Below are 19,065 nucleotides of genomic sequence, written 5' to 3'. Positions count from 1 at the left end.
AGTAGCTATCGTCGCAATCATTAATAATCTAAGCAAACTTTTTCATTTTTAAAATATTAAATTTAAATAACAAAAGCTTTCTATGAAACAATACTCGAAGCAAGTTTTGTGACAATTATTAACGGTCAAAATTGTATGTAAAAAAAATGATTTTTACAATCCAAACATATAAATACAAAATTAAAGTCGAACTCGAAATTCAAATAAAAACTTACATTAGCAGTTCAGACATAAACTTACATTAAAAATTGGACAAAAACTTAATTTAGACAAAAATTTAGAAGTTAACAAAAACTTATTTTAGATACAAACTTAACTGGAAGTTGGACAGAAACTTGCTCGCATTTTATAATTGAAGTCACAAACTGAATTTAAAAAGATGTAATACTAAAACGACAGGCTCTGATCTGGGAGCTATAATTATAAATTCAGTCGATCAAGAGAATACAAGTCCCCTATTTAACCAGCTGAACCAACCCTTGCGGGCTAATTCATATTATTCTGCTGTAACTAGTGCACCAATGCTTGTAATCTGAACAAATAACAACTGACATAACATATAATGAACAGAAAGTCGTGTATCTTTTTGCATCCGGTACTGCTACATATATCAACAAAATATATTTTGTTATACGTATTAATATAATATATGTGTGAACATAATTTTATGAAATGCAATATCTGTATGTCGTTATGATATCCAAATAAGCCAATTTTTATTGTGAATTTGAAGTTTAAAAGATTATCAGCTTGTCTTTCCATTTTAATGATATCAAAGCACTAACGAAATTTTTATATATCGGTTGTCAATATTCTTTGTGAAATCAAATTTTATAGTGAAGAGAATAAACTAATGCTAACAAATGAACCTAAAGCATTCTAGAAGTATGAGTGACTTATTTGATTCAAGAAAAACAAGGAACCTTGATAAATGAACTAGTACATTAACTAACATTATTATAGATGAGATAAAATGAATCAACAAAGAGACGTCTTCAAAGCATGATCAATCACCTAAAATTGATTATGAAGATATCTCGATAAATTATAGCATTTCAAGGAAGAAGTGGAATGAAAAAAATACTATTGTCATAGTCAAATTTGATTGATATAGTTATTTTTAGAGTTGTATTAGAATTGAAGTTGGAAATTTGCAATTTTAGTTGGATTTGGTTTTCTTTTTCTTGAGAATTAGTTATATTAGTTATTATTGATTGATACTTGAAATTTAATTCTGTCGCTTTTGGACATTTATTTAATTTGAATTTGTGATTTTTCTATCTTGATAATGCAAGTTTACATGCCTTACAAATTGATATATGTTTTAATAATTTTCGGGGTTACATATGATTGTTAGCAGTTACATATACGCTTGTAAATACAATCTCCATATTTTTAATTTTTCTTTTAAAATTGTATGCTTACAATTTTTGTTTAAAAGATTATGCTTTTATAAAATACTTAAAAAGTTACTGTATTTTCACGAAAACTTTCCAGATTCTAAAAATGAAATTAGCGATCAAAGCCAAGCAGGTGGAATTGACCCCACACTGAAGAATAGAAGGTCAACCCTTGTGCTCAGCCTGCTAAACCCTAGTCTGTCTTCTGCATACACACATATATATACATGTTGTATGTCTTACATTGTGCTGTCTTACAGCTCCTCTTTCTTTCATTCTCTCTCTGCCCACTTATTTTCTCTCTCTTCATCTCGAGGAGAGAGAAAACCCCATTTCATATAAGCTTCACTTCATCATTTTTCATCAGATAGCTATCAAGAAAGGTAATCACATATACATACATATATATATATATAAAGTTCGTATCTCTATATGTAAAGTTCATTTCTTTGTGTTATTCGTGATCCTTAAAGTGTTGGTTTTGCTGTATATGTGTGTGTGTTTATATAATATCATATGTGTTTGTGTATTCATATATTTGGAGACTGTTTGATTGGCTTTTGAAGTGATTGATTGGGTTTTGAGGGATTCATACTAGTAAATAATTTGGGTTTTTTGGGTTTTAGGTTTTTAGTATTTTTGATTAGAAAAGAAAATGGGGAAGCCAATTGGGAAGAAAAAGATTGCAGAAGGGAATGTGAAGAATAACAAGGTTTCGGATCGAAATTCGAAATTATTTGATGAAGACACTGCTGTATTCATTAATTTGTCGCAAGAATATAAGGAAGAAGGAAATATTTTGTTTCAAAAGCATGATTATGAAGGCGCTATTTTGAAGTATGAAAAGGCTCTTAATTTGCTTCCGAAGAATCATATTGATATTGCGTATTTACGGAGTAATATTGCTGGTTGTTTTATGCAAATGGGTTTAGCTGAGTTTCCAAGAGCGATAAATGAATGTAATCTGGCACTTGAAGTTGCACCCAAGTATAGTAAAGCTTTGTTGAGGAGGGCTAAGTGTTATGAGGGTTTAAATAGGCTTGACTTGGCTTTGAGAGATGTTAATTATGTTTTGAGCATGGAACCAAATAATCTTTTAGCATTGGAAATCATGGATAAGCTGAAAAAGACTTTCGAGCAGAAAGGTTTGTCAATTGAAGACAAAGAAATGGTTTTGCCTACTGAATATGTGGAACCTAATGTAAACAGGGCTTGGAAAGATAATAGGAAAAAGAAGGGAAGACAGCAGACTAGTAAACAGCAGCAGAACAGGACTAAGGAAAAAGAAGCAAAGATTAAGAATAAGGATGTGAAAGTTGAGGATAAGAAGAGTGAAGATATTGAGAAGAAAATGCCAGAGGTTAAGGTTGTTGTGGATGAGAAGGTTAGCCCTATGGAGGACAAAATGGTGACAAAACCTGTGAAATTGGTATATGGAGAGGATATAAGGTTTACACAGTTGCCGGTGGGATGTGGCATTCGACTGGTGAGGGAAGTAGTTCAAGATCGATTCCCTTACATAAAGGGTGTACTCATTAAGTATAAGGACCCAGAAGGTGATTTGATCACAATCACAACCACTGATGAATTGAGGTTAGCTGAAGCATCAGCGGGTGCAATTGGTTCGTTGAGGCTATACATTGTGGAAGTGAGTCCAGAGAAAGAGCCTGTTTATGAAAGAATGGATGATGAAGCTGAGTTGGAAAATCTCAATAGTAAACCGAGTAATGGTGAAGGTAATGGTGGTGTTGATAAAGTGAAAGAAATCGAGAACGCACCAAGTTGTGTGGAAGACTGGATTGTCCAGTTTGCACGGCTCTTTAAAAATCATGTTGGCTTTGATTCAGATTCATATTTGGATCTTCATGAGCTAGGGATGAAACTTTACTCTGAAGCTATGGAGGAGACTGTTACGAATGAAGATGCCCAAGGACTTTTTGAAACGGCAGCAGACAAGTTTCAAGAAATGTCTGCTTTGTCCTTGTTCAATTGTGGAAATGTTCACATGAACATGGCAAGGAAGCGTGTATTTTTCGGAGAAGATAGTTCCACTGATACCATAATGACACAAGTGAAAATTTCATATGAATGGGCAAAAAAGGAATACAAGATGGCAGGAATGAAGTACGAAGAAGCTCTACAAATACAATCAGATTTTTATGAAGCTCTTCTTGCACTAGGATTGCAACAGTTTGAGCAAGCAAAGCTCTGTTGGTATTATGCAATAGGCAACAAGATTGATCTGAAAACTTGGCCTTCGATAGAGGTGCTGGACTTGTACAATAAGGCTGAAGACAGCTTGGACCGAGGCATGCAGATGTGGGAAGAGCTGGAGGAACAACGTTTAAACGGTCTGTACAAAGCGGATAAATACAAAATTGACTTGAACAAAATGGGGTTGAATGGTCTAGTTAAAGAGTTATCTGCAGATGAAGCAGCAGAGCAGGCTGGAAACATGGGATCCCAGATATACCTATTATGGGGTACTGTACTGTATGAGCGCTCCATTGTGGAATTTAAGTTGGACTTGCCTACTTGGGAAGAATGTCTGGAGGTGGCAGTTGAGAAGTTTGAACTTTCCGGAGCATCTCAAACAGATATAGCTGTAATGATAAAGAATCACATCTCCAATGGAGAGGCCCTGGAAGGTGATACAGACACACAAAGTGATAGATAAAATTTTTAATTTCAATTATTGAAGGTAGTTTTTTTTTAAATTAATGTTCCTTTGCAGGTTTCGGGTTTAAAATTGATGAGATTATTCAGGCATGGAATGAGATGTATGATGCAAAAAGATGGCAGACTGGAGTTCCTTCCTTTCGTCTAGAACCAATGTTTCGCCGTCGGGTGCCAAAGCTTCATTCTGTATTGGAGCATGTTTCATTGTTTTGCACAACTGATGATTCTACAAAATAGTGGGGCAAGCATCAGTATTTTCCTTTTTTGCTGCAAAGTTATGTTTTATTTGAAACAGGTATCATCTTCTTTCGATTGCTTCTTGAAGTAAATAGTTTTGGTTCTACAATCTGTTTAATTTGGTGTTAAATTGTTGATTATTTGTTATGTTAGAAAGTTTGAGCATTAGCATGCCTAAGCACTGAACTTTCACACTGGCCTCAGTAATCTATAACCTTAAAAGAATTTAGGTAATTGTGGTAATTTACAAATTTAATTGTTCCTAAATATCAAGTCTTCCATTACCTTATCTCTTGACCTTTCAGTCGGATATAGTTTGTGGGATATCCAAAATGAGCTGGACAAAGCCTTAATAGTTTTGCTGTTTATATTTCATTAAAGAGTTCCTATTTCTGCTTAACTTTATCGCAAAGCAGAGGGATCAATATTAATATGCTTATGGGTAAATTTACTATTTAGATGGTGGATTGGTATTTCTTTTACTAGGCAAACTGCCAATGTGCTATTATCCACTTTACCAGTTCCCAGCTTGTAAAAGCTAAACTAGGAAAAAGTAACATATCAGCAGATTTGGATATCTAATTTCATAAACCTTTGCTTCTTATTACAAATCCATGAACTATTTTTCTGGTTGTTCTTTTCATTTGGAAATATACGGTAGTTTTTTAATTGATGGATTAAATATCTTTATGTTTTTAACTCTTACATAAATTTCGGTTTTCAAGACAAACATAAAATATGCAAGTAGAACAGCAGATATAATATACAGAGTCTTAGTGGATTAGTTTAATAGCTTAGAGCAAGTCCAATAGGTTACCTAAATGTGCTTCTAAACTCACATTTATCAAAAAAATGGTCTCCAACACTATGCTAGTGATTACCTAAATCACTAGCACATCCATTACCTATTTTTAGGTAACTTCTAGCCATTACCTATCCAATACTTATGAATAGAAAATTCATTTCCCTCCTTTTTTCTTTATCTCTTTCCTCCTTTTCACCCTTCTTCCCCTCAAATTTATTATTAAAATAATAATAGGGAACAAAAATAGGGATTACTATTGGAGTTGACACTAAAAATCGATTCCTCAAATCACTAGGACTCACTAAGACTCATTATTTTATATTATTAATAGGTAATGGGATAGGTAACCTATTGGACTTGCTCTAAGCCTAGTCACCTAGATTCTGTATTTTCCTGACACCCCAGCCGGTACAACGCCAACTGATTTATATGTCGGACTCCTGTCAGGAATCAGGATCCTAGCAATGATCCTGGGCTATGAAATTGAAAGGGTAAAGTAGTTAGCTTTGAGAAGGAGCATCACAAAGTTTAGTGATAACGGGCCCAAGACAGCATTTGGATATCCTGCATTAGAAGATATTAAAGCACTCACAACTACATTGTACTATATACCTTGAAAATAATTCTTTTATGCCAGTTTGCCTATTTTCACTAAACATTTGAGCCTGTTATCACTAAACATCTGTGGTGTGTTTTATCACCTGAGCCATCAGAAAAGTGATATCAGGAGTTTTTTTTTTTCCATTTCTGACTTGTCCTATAGGGTTCATGTCCTTTAAACCAACTTAATAATGTCAACTGGGTAGACAATATTAAGTAATTTTTTTTTCTGGAATTGGTGCTAAAATTGAGTGATGGTGAAAAGAATTTCTATAATCAAAAGGGTGATATGTATTTAGAGTGTTTAGGACTTCTTAAGTCTTAAACATATGTATAACATTCCTAAACATCTACAGTATTCCAGCTTTTCAGTTAACTCATCTGTAAACAATTTTGACTTCAGTTAGATATTGACTAAAGACAGTAATAGTATCATATATTTGTTAGTATAGCTGAGAATTATATAATGCCAATGTTAAGAGGTGTTTCGTATTTAGCATTATTGTTACTACATACTTCAATAAAATTTAATCATACTCCTAAGTCTTGATTTCACTATGATTTGTTCTATCTTAATAAACAAAATGTTTATGGCAGGTATGCTTGATTGTTGTATATCCACGGATGTTTGCTTTTGGAAGCAATATACACATTGTTTGTTGTGATTATTTTGGATGGAGAGCAAGGTATAAATCATCTGCAGCCACATCGTATTCATATAGTTTGATTAAATATTTGGGATTCATTCTGGCCAGGCCACAGAAAGGGGTCAGGATTAGGCACCAATTCTTTTGTATACAGTTTCATATATCAATTATACGGTCTGTTCACATTGTCATCATTTATTGTGTAAAGTTGAACGGTTTGTCATTCATTGAGGGTTGATATGTATTGCACATAAAACAGTTTCTGGGTATCATTTTGTTCGAATTTCAATCTGGGAAACTAGAATATATGGACTTGTTTGTATTCGCTGTAACCAAATGGTGGCAGGTATTGAACCCATTTTTTTTGGTTCTAGGAGTGTATATGCCTGCGGGTTTATTGATAGGTGGTGCAGAAGAGCCAAGACATAGCAGAACTCTACACACCCAGAGTTCCATTTTCCAGTAAGCCGATACAGCATGTTTACTGAACTAGCTGCTCGTAGCCTACTGAAGATTGTAGGTCGATGTAATTATACAACTTTGATACACTTAGTTCAATGAAAGAATAGAAATATTTGATGTTGTCGACAAGGTAATTGAAACAACAAAGCACAAAGGCAGGTGAATCTCCTCTGGGAAGATTAGTTACTGTAAAACAAAAATGTTAGTTGTGATTATTGTTATGATGGTTTTGTTTTAGTCCAAGACACTATTGTCCTTGTTCTCGATTAATCCTACAACTTTAGAGTCCGAGAAATTACCATCCAACCCTTTCTCATTTCAAGTTGTTTAGATTTAGATTTAGATTTGGGTTCCAAGGGCGAGGCCAGGTTAAAAGAATGGAAATAAAGCCTAATATCTAGGGCTGTAAATGAGTTGATACGCTCGATAACCGCTCGGTGTTCGGTTCGGAAAAACTCGATTCAAGCTCGGTTCGATTCATAAATGAGTCGATTTTGAGCACAATTTTAAGGTTTATTTTATAAACGAGCTGAACTTGAGCACAGTAGAGTTCGACTCGATAGTTCGCGAACAAATTCGAATTATGAGTTCGTGAACATGGTTCGTGAACTTGGCTCATGAGCTTAGTTCGTGAACTAGCTCGTGGACTCCGCCTGTGAACCTGGCTCGTAAACATGGCTTGTGGATGTGGGAGTTTCATTAATGGATGATTTATTATGAATTTATGATTCCTTAGAGCATAAATTAAAATATTGCTAGAATTTTAATTTATTTTTTTAATTAGATTAAATAACAAACAAGCTTGTAAATAAATCTATGAGTATAAGCTAGCTCGTCAGCAAAGTTTATTGAACAAGCTCGTAAACAAAATTAATGAACGGTTGGTGAGCAAAAATTCATGAGACATGTTCGTGAGCGTAAGTTAATGAGCGATTCGCGATCAAAAGCTCGTGAGATAGCTCGTGAGACATGTTCGTGAGCGGTTCGCGAGCCGTTCGTGAACAGAGTTATTCCTTAATGAGTTGATCTTCAAACAATATTTTTGGCTCGATCCAAGCTCGAGTTCGAGTTCGCTAATTTTTTAACAAACGATACACGAACACTCTAGGGTTCGGCTCGGTTCGGCTCATTTACACCCCTAATCTTCAAAATTCAATAGGAATTTCATTTCTTTCAATTTGTTGATGATATCTATGCGCTGGATTGATGATTCTGTAAATCTAATGCTGTGTGACAGCTATAAAGGCAAGTACAATTAAGTACTGGAATCATTCTGATACAATTTAACAAATTTGTGGGGATGCGTCTCCAAAGAAGAGAAGAATTAATAAAACTAAGGAATCATTTTAATACACTTTAACAAATTTCCAAGAATGCGTCTCCAAAGAGAAGAAAAGAATTAATAAAACTAAAAAAAGTCAGAAATAATAAGTATTACCGACTCATATGAGCTGTCAACAACCACAGAGTTGTTTTAAATACACCTTAACCTGTGCCTCAGGACATGGGTTAGACAACCCGTTGATACAGGGCCGGCCCTTGGGTAAGGCGACCAAGGCGGCCGCCTAGGGCACCACTGTCCCAGGGGCACCAAAAAATCTTTACATATCTAGTATATACTAATAAATTTATGCATTTATATATTTATTTGTATTTGAATTTACCGTGTTAATTTTAAAACAGTGTTTTTGATTATGTCATTGTATATTGATTTGAATGTATGTAAAATTTTCCTTTACGATCTTGAAAAATAGGGGCACCATTTTCAATTTTCGTCTAGGGCACTCGAATCTCTAGGGCCGGCCCTGCGTTGATATAATGACAAAGTTGAAGATATATGATAATGATTTCATGTCATGGGATACGATGATCCTTTTGGAGTAAATCTTCTAATGATTGGATCATGGTCACTCTTAATTACTTATTTTTCAAAAATTGTATACATATATATTATTTTCACATTTTAAGTTTGGTGGTGCAATTCTATGACTAATCGCAAAAAACTCCCCCTGACTAAAAAGTAGTTGTTAGTGTATGTCATGAACACACACCAGAGAGACCTACATATTTTTCTACAAAATAAATTTTTGTTCTAAATTGCTTTTACGCCAAACAGACTTAATATTTGCCAATGTAAATTGAAACCACCACATAAATTTGGTAGAATACAATAACAAGAGGAAAGTTCCGTAGAGACTGATATTTCATTGAAGACCACATATTATCTTATCAAAACATTATAAAATATATTATTTTGTGAAGTATGTTCTTCAAATATCACTAATTCATTAAAATTACTGAAGATCATTTATGAGTAGAATGTGTATATTCTGCAAGCTGAACAAATGTTCTGCAAACTAAACATATTTCGTACAATAAAACATTTTGTAATGTTCTACATACAAAACATATATGCTATTCAAGATTTTAGAACATGATTCACAAAATTATACGTATTAATGTTTTTATGCAATATTTTATTTTAGAGAACATAAATGATCTCCAAGATCTCCAAAAAAAGTGGTCGCCATCAAACTTAACTCAAGAAGGATATTATATTGATGATAATATACTTTGATACTCAATATTCTGGCGATCCCTCCGTAATATGTATTTTATGAAGTGGACACACACACTCTTAAACATCATGGACCATGAAACTAGTTTACATCTTAACAGCTCAAGTTCTGCTACTTTGAAAAAAATTCAGAAACATGATGCGAAATGTTCTATTTCATGTAGATATTAACCTAACACCCAAGCCTGCATATTCCCAACTCAAGCACTCAGAATTGATACCCAGGTCAACTAAAACTAGTACACCAACGTGCCATAAAATTTCCATAACATATGCAGATACCAGACATTGTTCAAAAAATAAAAAGAAATAATCCCATAATTTGACAATATCAGAATAAACATCCCACAAGATGAATTAAAAGCAAAACCAAAATCCAGTGGGTTTGCCCCTATAACAGACGAAGAATAATACCAAACACAATCTTAATGAGAACATAATTGCACATTAATATGGCTTATCTCGTAGTCCTCAGTAGGGTGTAGCTCCTGTCATCTCCAATTTTAATAGCTAATACATGTTAGCTATTTAGCAGTTCCCTTTCCTTTTGATGGTTTTGGGGGGCGTCCACGTTTTTTCTTTGGCAAACTTCCACTGGCTTCTTGTTGTACTTCCTACATAGCATAAACAAATGCAGAATGAAACTGATAAGCACCCCACATTACTTATTTATATAATATGATGTATAAATGGAAAGAGGTTATCAGATTGTTTTTTAGCTTTCACACTTTATTACCATTGAAAACACTGAACAATAAGTATTAGACTTTTTAGCCATTAGTAGACGCTGTACAGAGATGCTTGCAGCAGAAACAAGATACAATTAAAACAGTAAAAAGGTATTTGTGCCTTACTTTGGAAGATTGATCAGCCGGCGGATGAGAACCCGCTCTATGCATTTGCGCTGCCTGATGCGTCAATGGTACAGATGAAGCTGATACACCAGACTCGTATGGAGCAAGATCAGGTCCCTGGCAATATATAACAAAATTAGAAAATAAACAGGGTTGTAAACCAACCATTGGCGCAACATGCAACATCAACTAGAAATGAAATTTATAAGATATGCTACAATATGCAGGTCACTTACAGGTACTGCCATTTGCCCTCCTGTCAGTGGCCTTTTGTCCTTCCAGTTGGCTTCACCTGAAAAGTACATCTATTAGTACCACTGTACCAGAAGATTTGTGAGTGCAATTATGTTTAGATCAAAAGTTATCTGCAAGCCCACTCATAGTCATTCAAGTGTCACATACTCGTCATTTCTAATGACTGGAGTATGCTAAAACATATAATAAAATAAGAGTTATCTCTGATTCATTGTCATACACCATAATGTTATCTTAGTAATTGGTTATAGGTTTTCAGAGACCACCTAGAGAAGAAAAGTTATGTAGCATCATGTAATCAAACTTCTTAGAGCAAATTAATTTCCTAACAAGTTCTGGGACAAGATTTAATGATCCTTATCTAGCTATCATTTAAAACATACGATCGCTTCCATATTAAGTAAATCCAAGTGCATTTAGGTTGTTAATCACTTAGCTAGTGAGAAATTAATTATTGCTGTTATTTTTTGTAATTAATAGATAAAAAGGGAAAATATATTTCTTAACCACTGGAACCTCCAATCTCAGATACAATGGTCAGGCATGAAACATGATCCCAGCGAATAGCACAGGTGGTTAGAGAAAACATAATGAATAAATAGATTGTTATAGCAAGGCACAACCATATCTTTTTGTTAAGGCCTTCTAGCAATATTATTAGGTCAGGTTGTAATTCAAAGGAGTAAATACTTTTCAGAGATATATATACATCTTTCTTTGGATAAAACCTAGTGGCTTCCTCCATGGTTAAAAGTGGTTGTAAACATGCAGCCACGTAGTTAAAGAGGGAAATTTGCTGGCTAAACCCTTATATCAAATTCCCGTATTTTGCAGAAAAGAGCTCTTGGAGCATGGCAGGAAAAGCCATTGTTCAAGCATCTTAGATATACAGGCCTACGTAGTTAAAAAGTTCAATCGAGATCCGGAAACAATGCATTTGGCCATCATTTATATATGTATTGAGTTCTTAATGATGTGCATGAGAATAAAGAAAGTGCATTTCCAGTTACCATTTATAGGAAATAAAGTATAAATGTTGTCTAGGTGCTTTTCTTATAGATTTCTACTTGATCAACCCTCTTCATACTTTCCCATTATAGTACTGTAGAATATTATTTGATGAGAACAAATTAACAGTACAACAGAAACATAATTATACTGTACAGATAATTGAAAAGGAAACAAGGAGAAATTTGCCCTAGAAAGTTAGCCACCAAATATTTTGCACAATGAAATCATACAGGAAGTAAAATTGACTCTTAGATAATATTTGGCACTAATGGTGCTCCTATTCTAAAATTTAAACGAGCCCTCGAAGTATCTCAAAAGAAACTCATACTGATTATTCATCAGACAAAACAAGATTAGCCAGCATATTATATATCAACACAAAAATGTTTACATTCTATAGTGTAGTTAAAAATATAATTTTGAGAATTAGACGAACCCGGAGAAGGTGCTGCTGGTGTATCTGTCGACTCCTGCCATCCAGGATAAGTAGAATTCACCTGCACAGACCTTTCTATAAGCACAACATTCTAGGAACCTGCAACAGAAGGACTTGCTCTCCATTCATTTTCACAATAATGATGTTTGTTATGTCAAGACCATACCATGGCAACTTGCGGAGGAGGCTGAACAGTATATGCCATCTGCAGGTGGCTGTGACACAGAAATGCAGACAAAAGGATGAGAAATCACTATCAGTAAGTGCCAACCAATAAAAAGAGATAATGCCCAGTTTCCAGATTCTCATATCAAATGGATAAAAGATCTGTTCATTTCAATATTAATAATGAAAGCTGTAGTCGTGCTGAAATTTCAATCGCAGAAAGAAAAGCCAATAATTTCAAATCTTTGTAAAAATATAACATTACCATGTAGAGGAGGTTATTTTTTATCCAATCATACAGCTCATACAAGTTCCCATATTCATGTACAAATCAAGTGAAACATGTAAACTTAGTGAATGATTATCAGGTGATTTTGGCAATTCCACAATGAAACAAAAATTACCTAGAATCGATGACAGGTGGCACCGGTATTGATAGAGTCATAGGAAACTGTAATGGAACAAATCCGAGAGGCCCTTCCCCGCGTGCTTGGGCAGCTGGCCAGCCTAGAATAGTAGCAGTTTTAGAACTTACAATATGATAGGCCTTATCTTAGGATGAAAGCAATAGCTCTTGAAAAGGAAAACAAGACTTTTTCCCTGATCTTGTTAGAGTAATGGTAATGTCACTATGATGTAATGATGCTTATGTCGATGTTATGCCTTCTGATACTACTTAACAGTAAGGTAGTAATAACTAGGGAGAATACTTGTTTTCTTATACTGATTATTACTATAGATCACAGGATATCATGATTGAGTTAACTATATCATTTAAAGGTTGGAGGTCTTGAGTGTGAGATGCATACAGAGGCAGAGCAAAGCACATTTAGCTCTAACTGTTATTCCCACACAATGAGGGTCATGCACACTTTTTGCAAATATCTCTCTAGCAATTCGTGCGATGCCCGAGCTGAGCAAAATTCATGTATTTTATGTATAGAATGTACATTGAGCAGCCATGCAAAATAGTAGTCTAAACGCAATAGTGAGGATAAGGCCTGGGCAGCATGAAAGTGTGAACTCACTATCAGCATACTTTTTCCAATAACAATATGTTTCTCATGACTTGCCATATATCAAACTTATCTATTAATTAGACCTGTTCCATTAATTATTAATCCTCAATTCCCTTTTTTCTGAGATTTTCATATTGATTACGAGCTTGGTTGAACCTATGGTTTGCTTATCAAATTTTGCTACTTATTATATTAGCTGAGCTCACATTTTGCTTATATATATGCCTTAAACATAATGTCTACGATCCTTTAGATACAAACAACGAGCACCAAAAACAAATAAATAAGAACACAAAATTTTCATGGAAAGATCAGATAACTGCGTCAGTCGTGAAAAAAATCACATGGGAATCTAACAAATCCTAGCTATCATGATATGCCAGTGGAAAGGTCAGACATGAAAAATAAACCCAGCGAATAAAACATATTGCTGTAGCAAAGCATGACAATTAATAACAGTGTGTTACAGGAAAGCACGACCCTTTCTTACTGTTCAGGTCTCCATGCAACATAATTTGGCCAGATCACAATTCGGAAGAGCAAGAAACTTTTATAAGATATGTATCTTTGGATCTAGTTATTCGAGGGTTCAAGACTTGAAGTGGCCGTAAACACACAGTTACATAAAGATTGATAAGAAAAGCTTGCTTAAACCTTTATAGTTTAAAGTTTAAACTAAATTTAAGTATCTACAAAAGAACTCTTGGGGGAAAACAAAGTTTCAAGGTAGATGTACTAATGATTTGTACAAGTATGTTGTTTTGACTTGTTATCCATGTATCAATTTTTTTGACAATTAACTTTATTTTTGAAAAGTATATTCCTATTATAAGATATAGGTCATAAAGTATATATTTGCAGTCTGGAGATTTTCTTCTTTCTTTATGGCAAGTAATAGCTTTGTAAATTGACAATACAAAATTAAACACCTATACATCATGACCAGGGGTCAAGTGCAAATAGTATATCATAATGAAATAAGAGCAAGAAAATGGTGAAAGCAGGATCAGTATTCATACAAGAAGCAAAAGGAAACAGGGGGACAACATACTCAAACATGCCTACCACTTTAAACCACCCATATATTTTGCCCTTTATAGTTGTGCAACATCGGGAGAGATAATCTTCTCAAATTAAACTTGAATTATTATGAACTATATAAACCAATATTAAAAAGTTAGATGTTGCAGCAATTTTCTCAACATGTCAAATGACATTTAAAAAAATTCTTTCAAGGTTTCAGACAAACCCGCATGATGTTCAACTGTTGTATAAGCAGATTCCGGTCCTAGAAGATTATCTAAGACTATGTAGGTATTTTTTTTTTTTTTTCAAAAACGAAGTAAGAAATACTCATGGTAACAATTCGAGGACGAAATTATTAAGATTATCCGTGAGCGTATTGAGGAATATAATAGAGAAGTAAAGATTGTAAATACCGGTACCGTACTGCAAGGCACACATTCCTAGACCATCATTCTTAGGATCCTGCAGCATAAGTAAAGCTTAGTTTTCATCCAGTTTCTGCTACCTGAATGCTCATTAGAATAAATCCTTTCAATGCAGTCATACCTTGGTAACCTGAAAAGGAGCTTCCGTAGCCAGTACTGGTATCTGTTGCTGGCTGTGACACACAAAAACAACAAAAACGATATCTATAATCTTCAATTAATGAAGCAAAGAGATGTTCCAAATTTCCATTTGAATATGAGACTCAGTTTTTTGGTTTACAAAACATTGTCACAGGTTACTTAATTAGCAAAAAGAATATAAATATAATCACAGGTTCATCTCCAATACTACCCGATCTTTAATGAACTTTATTGATCCCATGACATTACTATACTGAAAAATAGGTTACTAGGAGTGTCCTTGTTAATTGTTAATCATTAATCTCACAGGACCTGAATATTCATGCATAATTCAAGTTAAAACTGAGCACTTTATGAATACTTGAGAATGCAGTAGCAATGAATCATTTTTGCCGCTAAAGGAGTCAAGATGCTCATTTAGTCATGACTACAAACCATGTGACCCAAATTTAACAACAAAACATAGGTATATTGTATAAAAACTGGGTCTAAATAAAATTTTATTAATTGTAATAATCTTATTCTTTCATGACTAATAATCTCTAACACCTAATAATTTGCAGATAAAATTAACAATAAAATCTTATTGAATTCGAATCATATATTACTAAAAAAGTTTCTGATTATATATATATATATATAGACACACACACACACACACATAATATATACTTGTTGTTCTCTAAAGAATAAAAGTGAAAATTGTAAGTGAATCACCTCAGAGTGTTTGAAGGGGGCATTGTGTAATGCATGTGATCAGCAAGAAACAGTGGTTGACTTGGGTGAAACCATTCAGCTCCCAACATAGGTACCTGAGAGGCCAACTGCCCCGGAGCATTTACCATTGACGACTGTGTACTCATGCAATCAAATCTCAGACATACATTACATAACAATAAAGTAATAACTAGAAAGATTCAGAGTTCATCAACTAAGACCTGTCCAGAAGATTGTCCATGTGCTCCAGCTATCTGTTGGTGGCTGCGACAAACAAAAACAACAAAGCCAATATCTGTAATCTTCAATTAATGAAACAAAGAGATGTTCTAAAATTCCATTTTGAATGAGATTCAGTTTTTTTGGTTTACAAAACATTGTCACGGGTTACTTAATTAGCAAAAAGAATATAAATATAATCACAGGTTCATCTCCAATACTTCCTGATCTTTAATGAACTTTATTGATCCCATGGCATTACTATACTGAAAAATAGGTCACTAGGAGTGTCCTTGTTAATTGTTAATCATTAATCTCACAGGACCTGAATATTCATGCATAATTCAAGTTAAAACTGAGCACTTTATGAATACTCGAGAATGCAGTAGCAATGAATCATTTTTGCCGCTAAAGGAGTCAAGATGATCATTTAGTCATGACTACAAACCATGTGACCCAAATTTAACAACAAAACATGTAGTATAAGATTCAAGCGAAGGAAGTAACAACTGGGTCTAAATCAAATTTTATTAATTGTAATAATCTTATTCTTTCATTACTAATAATCTCTAACAATTAATAATTTGCCTATAAAATTAACAATAAAATCTTACTGAATCCGAATCATATATTACCAAAAAAGTTTCTGATGATTATATATGATACATATAAATGATATTCTTGTTGTTCTCTAAAGAATAAAAGTGACAATTGTAAGTGAATCACCTCAGAGTGTTTGAAGGGGGCATTGTGTAATACATTTGATCAGCATGAAACAGTGGTTGACATGGGTGAAACCATTCAGCTCCCGACATAGGTACCTGAGAGGCCAACTGCCCCGGAGCATTTACCATTGACGGCTGTGTACTCATGCAATCAAATCTCAGATATACATTACATAACAATAAAGTAATAACTAGAAAGATTCAGAGTTCATCAACTAAGACCTGTCCAGAAGATTGTCCATTTGCTCCAGCTATCTGTTGGTGGCTGTAACAAACAAAAACAACAAAACCAATATCTGTAATCTTCAATTAATGAAACAAAGAGATGTTCCCAAATTCCATTTTGAATGAGATTCAGTTTTTTGGTTTACAAAACATTGTCACGGGGTACTTAATTAGCAAAAAGAATATAAATATAATCACAAGTTCATCTCCAATATATACTTCCCGATCTTTAATGACCTTTACTGATCCCATGACATTACTATACCGAAAAATAGGTTACTAGGAGTGTCCTTGTTAATTGCAAATCATTAATCTCACAGAACCTGAATAATCATGCATAATTCAAGTTAAAACTGAGCACTTTATGAATACTTGAGAATGCAGTAGCAATGAATCATTTTTGCCGCCAAAGGAGTCAAGATGCTCATTAGTCATGACTACAAACCATGTGACCCAAATTTAACAACAAAACATATGTATATAGTATAAAATCCAAGCCAAGGAAGTAACAACTGGGTCTCAATTAGGGCTGCACATGGGCTGGGTTGGGTCGGTTTCGGCCATTCAAGCGACCCAACCCATTTAGTACGGGTTACAAAAATTTAACCCATTAATCATAAAAAGAATTTGAAACCCAACCCTATTAATTGTATGACGGGTTGGGTTGGTTAGGGTAGGGTTGCTCGGGTTGAAAATTTTGCAAGATAAGCATAATCCAAAATATGTTTTACACCATTTTGTTGTGTACAATTAGCAATAACATAGGACACTGCACCGATACAAAATATTAGGTGCTTTTAGAGTGTAGATATTCTCTCCATACTAAGGTGGACAGCTGAATCTTAATACAGTAATAACTATTTTTTGAAAGAATATACAGTAATAACTATTAAAAATAATGCTTCCGCCATGATTTATAATCATAAGAACTAGCAATGTGAGTCGTTTGATTTGAACTACAAAGCTTTATTTCTAATTGTTTCTGCACATTGCACTATACTCACTGCACATTCTATCATCAAATAAGTAATATAGTTCCGTGAGCAACCAAAAATATTCTATCAAAGTGTTAAAGATATTTTTTGGCCGGGTTGGGTTGGTTTAAGGTTTTTAAAAGTTATATTTCGACCCAACCCATTATAAACGGCTCAACCAAAAATCAACCCAATTAACCCACGGTTTGGAATGGGTCGGGTTAGTCGGCCTAGTTCAAGGTTGGGTTGGGTTGGTTTGAACGGGTTGGACAACCCATGAGCAGCCCTAGTCTCAATCAAATTTTAGTAATTGTAATAATCTTTTTCTTTCATTAATAATAACATCTAACACATAATAATTTGTCTATAAAATTAACAATAAAATCTTAATGAATTCGAATCATATATTAGTAAAAGTGATAATTGTAAGTGAATCACCTCGGAGTGTTTGAAGGGGGCATTGTGTCATGCATGTGCTGAGCATGAAACAGTGGTTGACTTGGGTCAAACCATTCAGCTCCCATGAAAGGTACTTGAGAGGCCAACTGCTCCGGAGCATTTACCATTGACGCCTTTTTACTCATGCAATCAAATCTTAGATATACATTACATAACAATGAAGTAATAACGAGAAAGATTTAGAGTTGATTAACTGAGACCTGTCCAGAAGATTGTCCATTTGCTCCAGCAACTGAGCAATATGTTGGCCAAAATGTTTCCCACCACTCCTCCAACAGGTTGTCATTGCAGCTTACCACTGAAGATCATTTCAAAAACTTCTAAGACAAATCATCACACAACTTTGCAGGACAGGGGAATGTGACAGAGTTGAGAAGCTGGGACAAACATTTTTCCTTATAAAGGATAATCAAGTAATGAATTGACCACGTTAGTTATTAGATAGATGATAAAACAGTATTCACATTTGAGTATGACTTTTGACCGGCCAATTTGATCAAAATTTGGCTGAAATTTATTAATATTTCATTAATTGATAAAAAAAAGTCACTAAAAATAATTTTCAATCTACTTTAATATGTAATTCTCATTTTTTTAAAATAATGTAAAAGTGATTTATAATCTCTGATAAAAAAATAGTCAATTTGACTAATAAAAATAGAAATATGACAACTAAAAACGGACGAAGAGAATACCTTATTTTATTGGGATGCAACAAATCTCGGTTTGGCAAAATTTAATATAAATGTATTTCATATGAAAATATAGACTTGCACGATGAATATCCAATATTTTCAAAAACAAAATGCTACATATCCCAAATTGTATTTCAAATTTATTTTCTAAATGACGTGACATACAAAAGACTAGCATTAATTGGATGATTTATACGCATAAAAGGAATCCCAAAATTATTAGTGTGAGTGGAACAAATCATACATTGTCAACTATACTTGAGAAAAAAATATTGAAAACAATATAACGTTTTGAAACTAAATAATTATCT

The 19,065-nt window shown here is 33.9% G+C and overlaps 2 protein-coding genes across 4 annotated transcripts; one reads left to right on the top strand and one right to left on the bottom strand.

Annotated features, from left to right (window-relative positions):
• Nucleotides 1-1,617: 1,617 nt before the first annotated feature.
• Nucleotides 1,618-6,690, top strand: LOC108204683 (protein PHOX1). The gene is made up of 4 exons (XM_017374247.2): nucleotides 1,618-1,783; nucleotides 2,027-4,048; nucleotides 4,135-4,374; nucleotides 6,319-6,690. The coding sequence occupies exons 2-3, from the start codon at nucleotides 2,056-2,058 to the stop codon at nucleotides 4,314-4,316; spliced, it is 2,175 nt and encodes a 724-aa protein (XP_017229736.1). The 5' UTR covers nucleotides 1,618-1,783; nucleotides 2,027-2,055; the 3' UTR covers nucleotides 4,317-4,374; nucleotides 6,319-6,690.
• A 2,968-nt stretch (nucleotides 6,691-9,658) lies between these two features.
• LOC108194830 (uncharacterized) lies at nucleotides 9,659-18,472 on the bottom strand. 3 transcript variants are annotated; one of them, XM_017361775.2, is made up of 14 exons: nucleotides 18,260-18,472; nucleotides 18,039-18,172; nucleotides 16,624-16,666; nucleotides 16,403-16,536; nucleotides 15,679-15,721; nucleotides 15,458-15,591; nucleotides 14,721-14,772; nucleotides 14,588-14,636; nucleotides 12,534-12,636; nucleotides 12,131-12,179; nucleotides 11,965-12,025; nucleotides 10,499-10,554; nucleotides 10,263-10,379; nucleotides 9,659-10,022 (listed from the first exon to the last, which is right to left on the bottom strand). In XM_017361775.2, the coding sequence occupies exons 2-14, from the start codon at nucleotides 18,164-18,166 to the stop codon at nucleotides 9,933-9,935; spliced, it is 1,059 nt and encodes a 352-aa protein (XP_017217264.1). In that variant the 5' UTR covers nucleotides 18,167-18,172; nucleotides 18,260-18,472; the 3' UTR covers nucleotides 9,659-9,932. The 3 variants fall into 3 exon arrangements, with proteins under 3 accessions (XP_017217264.1, XP_017217258.1, XP_063940434.1); XM_017361769.2 differs by having other exon boundaries at nucleotides 18,039-18,472; XM_064084364.1 differs by having other exon boundaries at nucleotides 14,594-14,636; nucleotides 18,039-18,472.
• Nucleotides 18,473-19,065: the final 593 nt, after the last annotated feature.

Source organism: Daucus carota, chromosome 1 (assembly GCF_001625215.2).
Source record: "Daucus carota subsp. sativus chromosome 1, DH1 v3.0, whole genome shotgun sequence".
NCBI classification, from domain to species: domain Eukaryota; kingdom Viridiplantae; phylum Streptophyta; class Magnoliopsida; order Apiales; family Apiaceae; genus Daucus; species Daucus carota.
The sequence above is the reverse complement of the archived record's forward strand: the minus strand, read 5'-3'. Positions and strand labels throughout refer to the sequence as shown.